The sequence below is a fragment of the Peromyscus eremicus genome, chromosome 15 (genome assembly GCF_949786415.1).
Source record: "Peromyscus eremicus chromosome 15, PerEre_H2_v1, whole genome shotgun sequence".
Lineage (NCBI taxonomy): Eukaryota > Metazoa > Chordata > Mammalia > Rodentia > Cricetidae > Peromyscus > Peromyscus eremicus.
This window is the reverse complement of record NC_081431.1, coordinates 14,026,259-14,033,831: the sequence shown is the minus strand read 5'-3', so window position 1 is coordinate 14,033,831 and position 7,573 is coordinate 14,026,259. Positions and strand designations below refer to the sequence as shown.

General features: G+C 39.0%; 1 protein-coding gene across 1 annotated transcript in view; it reads left to right on the top strand.

Moving 5' to 3' along the window:
- Dnah14 (dynein axonemal heavy chain 14) overlaps positions 1–7,573 on the top strand; it is a 219,404-nt gene that overhangs the window by 9,398 nt on the left and 202,433 nt on the right. The window contains exons 4-5 of the mRNA XM_059281041.1: positions 2,082–2,228; positions 5,142–5,269. Of these exons, the coding sequence (XP_059137024.1) occupies positions 2,082–2,228; positions 5,142–5,269 (275 nt within the window). The remainder of the gene's footprint in view (positions 1–2,081; positions 2,229–5,141; positions 5,270–7,573) is intronic.

The following is a 7,573-nucleotide window of genomic DNA, read 5'->3' as shown; positions in this document are numbered from 1 at the left end:
GCGCAAAGCTATACAGAGAAACCCTGTCTCAAAAAAAAAAAAAAAAAAAAAAAAAAAAAAAAAAAAAAAGAAAGAAAACAGTATTTTGATGTCTAGTTTCTTGAGTTCTTTATATACTTTGGAGATCAGTCCTCTGTCAGATGTGGGGTTGGTGAAGGTCTTTTCCCATTCTGTAGGCTGTCTTTTTGTCTTATTGACCATTTCTTTTGCCCTACAAAAGTTTCTCAGTTTCAAGAGGTCCCATTTATTAATTGTTGCTCTCAGTGTCTGTGCTGCTGGTGTTATATTTAGGAAGTGATCTCCTGTGCCAATGCGTTCAAGAGTACTTCCTACTTTCTCTTCTATCAAGTTCAGTGTAACTGGATTTATGTTGAGGTCTTTGATCCACTTGGATTTGAGTTTTGTGCATGGTGACAGATATGGATCTATTTGTAATCTTTTACATGTTGACATCCAGTTATGCCAGCACCATTTGTTGAAGATACTTTCTTTTTTCCATTGTATAATTTTGACTTCTTTGTCAAAAATCAGGTGTTCATATGTGTGTGGATTAATGTCAGGGGTCTTCAATTCGATTCCATTGGTCTCTATGTCAGTTAAAAAATACTTTTTAAGACTGTCATAGATATTGCCTATAGTTGCTTAAATGTTAGTGGTTTAGATGTAGAAATTTGAGGAGATCTGGGATGTAACAGAAGGGCATAGGATCAAACAGGTGTCAGTTTAGGAACATTGAAATGGAGAAGGCGATCTCTGTAGATCCAAAGTTACAAGTTAACTGAGTGACCAAGCAATTGGATTCTAGTGAAATGCTGGAGTGTATGATGTAGCAAAAAGCCAGGAACTTGAAAGGAGTAGGATTTTATTTTTATGTTTAAAGGGCACAAATTGTTTTGGAAGTGGTGTGTAGGGAGTGATAAGGAAAACAAACCCACTTTCCAATCTGGGCTCCATGGAGCATGAGACTATAAACAGCCGCCATTTGAGAGTGTCCTTAGGGAAGGACTACAGCGTACAGCTCTGTCTCCTCTAACTGGTCCAGGGAAGCCGACATCATCTCGTTGTCCATCACCTGAGCAATGCTTTGCTGTCCTGTGGTTTCTTCTGCCTTAACTCCTCATCCTCCTCCAAAATTCAAAGCCTCGCCATCTCCCGACATCTGATTGCATCTCTCAGCACCTGGAACTTATGAGCTTAGGTATCTCCTCTGAGCAGACAAGTCCCCTAAATGGGACTAAAGGTGGCAGTGGTACTTGATGAGATGTAATGGTCTCATCTACACTCACTTGTTTTGTTTGTAGTTAGGGTATTTTGTCACTGACTAGGTTGTAGCTCAGTGCCTTTGCTGCAGAGGTATTTGTTAAATGTGAAAGAACAAATAAAATTGCTTCTAAAGAGTCCTCTTGCCACTAATTTCCCTCAGTCTTCCATATGTAACCCATAAGTAAGTCCTAGAAATATAAGCAATACCCTTCTTACTCTTCTGCATTCGTATTTAAATATATTCTGTATGAGTCCCAAGTTAAAGTTAATCAAAAGATTTCTTTCCTGTGAGTGTTCACTCATACTCTAAAGTTGTGCTATATTGATAAAATGGTCAAGCAGAGCAGCCAACATCCACCTTAGCAAAGACAGTAATGGTATTGACTAATGTCATCCTTACAAGTACCTGCGGGTCTCACTGTAACCAGGGGCGGAGTGTGGAAGATGAGAAGAATGAAGTCATTATGAAAAGTTGTCGCTGTCATTAGCCTCTCTATTCCAAGAGGCTCCCACACCTCCCTGGCCTACACAGTGGCCTCGTTATTAAGAATGCCCTCTAGGCAAGGGCAGGGGCTGTTTGTATCCCTCCCACACTTTACCTCCTCCTTTCAAAGGGAGGGAAGGGAAGGCAGGTGTGCTGCTTGCAAAGGAAACCAGGTAGAAGAGTGGCATGTGTTCCTGTGAACCCAGGTGCCTTGGGTCAGCATGTGCTCCTAGTGCCTCATATAGTAACTGAGTATATTGCTTGGTATGTGAAATTACTATGGTATTATTAGAGCTCACAGTAGATATTCAGTTCATAATGTTTTTCCTTGCAGGTTACATTGAAGAAAAGTTCAGTCAACAATGTTTATTGGCTTCAAAATCAATTGTCCCCGAGAGAAGGAAATCAAAAGAAAAAGGGGAACAAAGTTTCACTCATACAAAAGCGAAGAAAGCCCGGTTTAAATTATATGACAGGGCAGGTATGTTGCAGTCCTGCCCCAGACTATAGGAAGCAATGCATGCTTGCAAGCTTTCCATGGTTTTCATGCTCATGTTAGACACTGACTTTACGGAAAAGAAAAAGTGTGGCTGAGTCTTGCATGTTTGGTAAACCTTAAAGAATTGCTCATTCTTCAGTTATTTTTGAAACTTGCAATAGCATTAAAATTGACAAGGTATTCAGTGATTATGTCCTTACTGAAGATACTGTGGTTATAGTTTTAGAACTCCATGCAGGATAAAGTATAACTTTGTTTTATGCTTCTAGTAAAAATTGTATGCGTGTGTGTATGTGTGTGTGCGTGTGCATGTGTGTGTGTGTGTGGGGGGGGGTTATCACATGCTAGGCAAGCGTTCCACCACCTCGCTTGATTGTCAGCCTCTGGTTTTCTTAACAAAGACTCACTATGTAGTTCAAGCTGGCCTTGAAATTGAGATCCTCCTGCCTCAAACTCTGGAATTACAGGTCTGCACTACCTGGTAGATTTGAGATTTATATCTTTATCTGATACGAAGATTAAATGCCCAAATAGTTAAACACATTTTCCCATGAACATTTTGACACTTTCTTTATATTTGAAATTGCTATTTTAATATCATAAATCTTGTAAAGGAAACTTTCTTGTTTCTTACTAGAACACCATGACCCAGAGAGGAATTTATCATCAGAACCCCTTATTCACACAGGACCATCCAGATTTCTCAATATCTCAACAGAAACCCCTGCATCTGTGCAGACTCGGCCTCCCTTGAGTGCTGGGGGTCCTGAGACTTCTGCTAATCAGTGAAATGATTGTCTTCTCCTGGGGGGATAGTGCAGCGTGCCAGGGTCTATCTTACCAGCAGATTTAGGCTAGTCTCTTTTGCTGGCTTGGAGGAAACAGTGAAGAGTTTTTATCTTAGTTCTGGTGCTGTTTTATAAAATAGCACAAGATCCATTTGATTGTTAGCAAAGAAACTGTTTTATTCAGATGCCATGCATGACTTCTGGTAGGCCTGAAATACAGAATTCCGTTTTAGGATTGCTGGCACTGCTGGCATGCCTTGTGTGCTTTTCCAAAGCCCCTGGGATCTGTTCTGTTGTTTAATAAGGAACTTCTACACAGCAGAGTAAATAGTCACTAGAGAGAAGAAAGAGCTCACAGAATGGGAGAAAACGTTTTCAAACTGTTCACTGGACACAAGGCCATTTCCAGAATATACAAGAAAAAAAAAAAAAACCCTCAGGAGCCACCTGCCAGTGAGCAACTGGGCAGCTATCTGAATAGTCACAACAAAGGTATAAAGTGCCAACAAGTGTGTGGAAATTGTTACACACCACTAATCATCAGGGAAATTTAAATAAGAAACACAACAAGAGTCCGTTGCACGCCAATCAGAACAGTGAAAAAAATTACAAGAACTAGTAAGGACATGGAGAAAAGGAGACTGGTCCACTGCCAATGGACATGTAAGTTCCTACAGTCGTGGTGAAGGACAAGGCAGAGGGAGACAGAGAGCGTGAGTCACAAAACCCGACATTTTCTGAAGCTCTGCAGAGGAGTTTGACGATTCCCAGCACAGGGAAGTGTTTATGGAGAGGGGACTGGTAATGACCTGTCTGTCACATGTATGTATTGAATTATCACATTGTGCCCCTACAAATGTGTACACTGTGAAACTTAATTTTAAAACTGAAAAAAAGTATAAAATGAAGTTTAAGGGATAGTCTTTGTAACATGGGGAATAAAAACAAAAACAAAACACATAGATTGTGTCAAGAAGCAGGAAATTATTATCTGCCAGCAAAGAGATCAAGAAATAAGGCTTGCAAGGAGCCTGGGGTGTAGCTTGAGTTTTCCTGACTGGCCCACAGTCAGGACAAATCTCTGACACCCGCCAGTCCCACAGCCACTCAGACCCAACCAAATAAACACAGAGACTTATATTGGTTACAAACTGTATGGCCGTGGCAGGCTTCTTGCTAACTGTTCTTACAGCTTAAATTAATCCATTTCTATAAATCTATACCTTGCCACGTGGCTTGTGGCTGACCGGTACTTTACATGTTCCTTGTCATGGTGGCGGCTGGCAGTGTCTCTCTGACTCAGCTTCCTGTTCTCTCAATTCTCCTCTCTGTTAGTCCCGCCTATACTTCCTGCCTGGCCACTGGCCAATCAGTGATTTATTTATTGACCAATCAGCAACACATTTGACATACAGACCATCCCACAGCACTGGGGAGTGACTGTCCTCAGGAAGAATACCTCCAACCCACACTGCTTTCTCGGATCCTACCGCTTCTGGTCCTCTTAGGCCTCAATCAAGAAAGGCTTTGACAGGCCCTGATCCAGTATTTCCTGTGGCTTTTGATCTATGATCATGTAATTAAACCCTTTGTGACATCTGTCTGTCTGCCTTCCTTTCTTGACACTGCTCATAGTTTACTTCATAATTTCATATCCACAAATCCATTTCCGTTTTGGAATCCATTTCAAGCAAAGTAAGAGATCAGTAAGTGTGGACACTGTATACGTCATCCCTAAAGGTCTGGTGGATAGGCAGGAGTTTCATGTTCGTTTGTATTTATTTCCACCTTCCTTGTTGTGTGTTTGTGGTATATGTATGTACATGCTTATGTGGATGTGTGCATGTATGCAAACAGGCACATGTGCACATGTATATGCAAATTGTGCTATCTTTCTTAAGTAGACAAATAATGGGTTCCCTTTTGAGCACCTGTTAAAGCTTAGTTTAAAGCTATTCTTTCTTCTTTAATTGCATAGCATCTGTTAACTTCTACAACTTACCATTTAATTTTTCTATTTATAGAAAAATTTGTAATAGTGTATATTATTACTAACTGATGCCTATACTTGCACTTGTATTGAACTTTAAAAAACTTTTCCCACCAGAACCAGAAGAGCATGATGCCATAAAACATATTATTAGACTAAGAGAAAAGCTTGAATGGAAAACTCCAGTACTTCCACGTAATTTGAAATATCTTCCTAAGGCTGTCCTTCCGAAGCGCAGTCTAAAGGTGCGATTCTACCTTATGCAATTTCAACAATTAAAAATTAAAATTTGAAACTATCTTTTATTAATCCATTGTAACTATCACATCAAAGCTCACTGATAACACATTACAGTAATTGTTGGCAAATATAAAAGAATCTCAACATAATTTATTTCACTTACTTAAAGAATAAAGATAAAGCAGGACAGTTTTGTCTATAATACATCTCTTGTCTGTCCCCCTAACTCTTCCTCTTACCCATTGGGTTCACAGAAAAGTGCCCCATCTGCCTTAAATTGGAATCTACTTTTGGGTGTCTGTGTATGTCACTTTGTGATTTTAAAAAAGAAATAAAAGGAACTTATTTAAGGACTTACCAGAAACTCATGGTCTCATCTGCACACTAGGCCAACTGAATAAGAAGCTGTGAAAGTGAGGCTGGTTATTTGTTTTCTCGGTAAACTGCTACGTGATTAAGAACCACTGCTCCAAACCCTGGGTCAGGTTTTTTCCTTTAAAGGGCCATAACAAGTATTTTAGTCTTCATAGGTCATGTGAGCTCTGTTACAAGGAAGCACTCATTCTGTCACTGTGCACAAGACTGTTGGTATACAGTACACAACAAATGGATATGTCTATATGTCAATAAAACTTTATTTATAAAAACAGATACCTGACCCAGGCATAGTTTGCCAATCCCCACTCTAGATGGTTACTCTAAGGACAAAAGGTCTTTTGATCATTGTTCATAGTCAACATAAGGTGACTAGAGTTCATTCATAAATTAGATGCATGTAGTTTTATTTGTTTGGGTTTTTGTTTTTTGGGACAGGGTTTCTCTATGTAGCTTTTGGTGCCTGTCCTGGATCTCGCTCTGTAGACCAGGCTGGCCTTGAACTCACAGAGATCCACCTGCCTCTGCCTCCCGAGTGTGGGATTAAAGGTGTGCACCACCACCTCCTGGCTTGTAGTTTTGAATCTCTGTCTTGAGCAATCTATTTTGTCTTGAGCGAGTTTGTACCCTCTCTGAGTTTGTAGTTTCTTTGACCCCGAAACTGAAATAATGGGAATTACTCTAGAGAGCTGTGAAGATTAAATGGAGAAAGAATGTGCTGTAGTGTCAGGTAGATTGTGGACATAGTGTTTGAAAGTGCAAAACAAAACTCTAGCTGTGCATAGGTGCTTTGGATCTTTGAGTAAATTATACTTAATTTGTATGCAAAAAAGACTTGATAATTCTATCTACATCAAGCTTCTAATAACCTTTGAAAACAGAATTAGAACAAAAATGGTGTAATTGGCCAAAAAGCTACATGAAAGCTCATCGCTCTGCTAGTCACTAGGCTCTCTCATTTCCTCTTTCTTTCTTTTTTTTTTTTTTTTTTTTTTTTGGTTTTTCAAGACAGGGTCTCTCCATGTAGTTTTGGTTCTGGATCTCAATCTGTAGGCCAGGCTGGTCTCAAACTCACAGAGATCCTCCTGGCTCTGCTTCCTGAGTGCTTCAATTAAAGGCGTGTGCCACTGCCACCCAGCTCTCATTTCCTCTGATTTTCAGGATTTAAGTTTATTTTTGAAGGTTTCTTAGTACAAGTTATAATCGGAGCCAAAATAAGAAAGCAAATAGCTACCACAATGGAAACACTTTTCAAGAAAGAAAAAAATATAAAAACTGTATGTACAACTGAATCCAAAGTTTAAAACCACAGTAATTAGAAATAGTTTGGGTGCACTTGATTCGGTAGTTTTTGAGAGTATCAACAAATTACTAAATTACACTTTTAATAAAATGACTCTGAAATTATTAAATTCAATTTTCATATGATTTAAAAATTTTTATTGATAAAAGTGCACATTTCAAAGCTAAAGGAAAATAGTTTTAGAATTTACACTTTACATCTACACAAATATCAATTTCTACATGTGCTTAATTCTCGGTCTCTTTAAAGTTGTCAGAGGCATCATCGTCCAGATAACATGTGTAAAGGACTCACTGCTTATTGTGTATTACCTACTTAGAATGCTGCCACAGCTATTAGAATGTGGACCCCATACAATCGGTGCAAATAATAAACTTGGTATCCAGGATGGAATATGGCACACTTGTTAACTGTCTATCATAGAGTGCATAGCAAGTACATGGATGAATATTTCCAAACATCTTATTACTGTATGATGTTTAAGGATGAAATGTCTTAACCCTTTCATAAGATTGGTCTAATTGAACTTGAATTGCGCATGGTTTGAGGTTAATTTTCCTCACTGATATTATCCTATTTTGACTGTCTTAACATTGTTTCCACTGGGTCTGTTTAGTCATTTAATTAATTA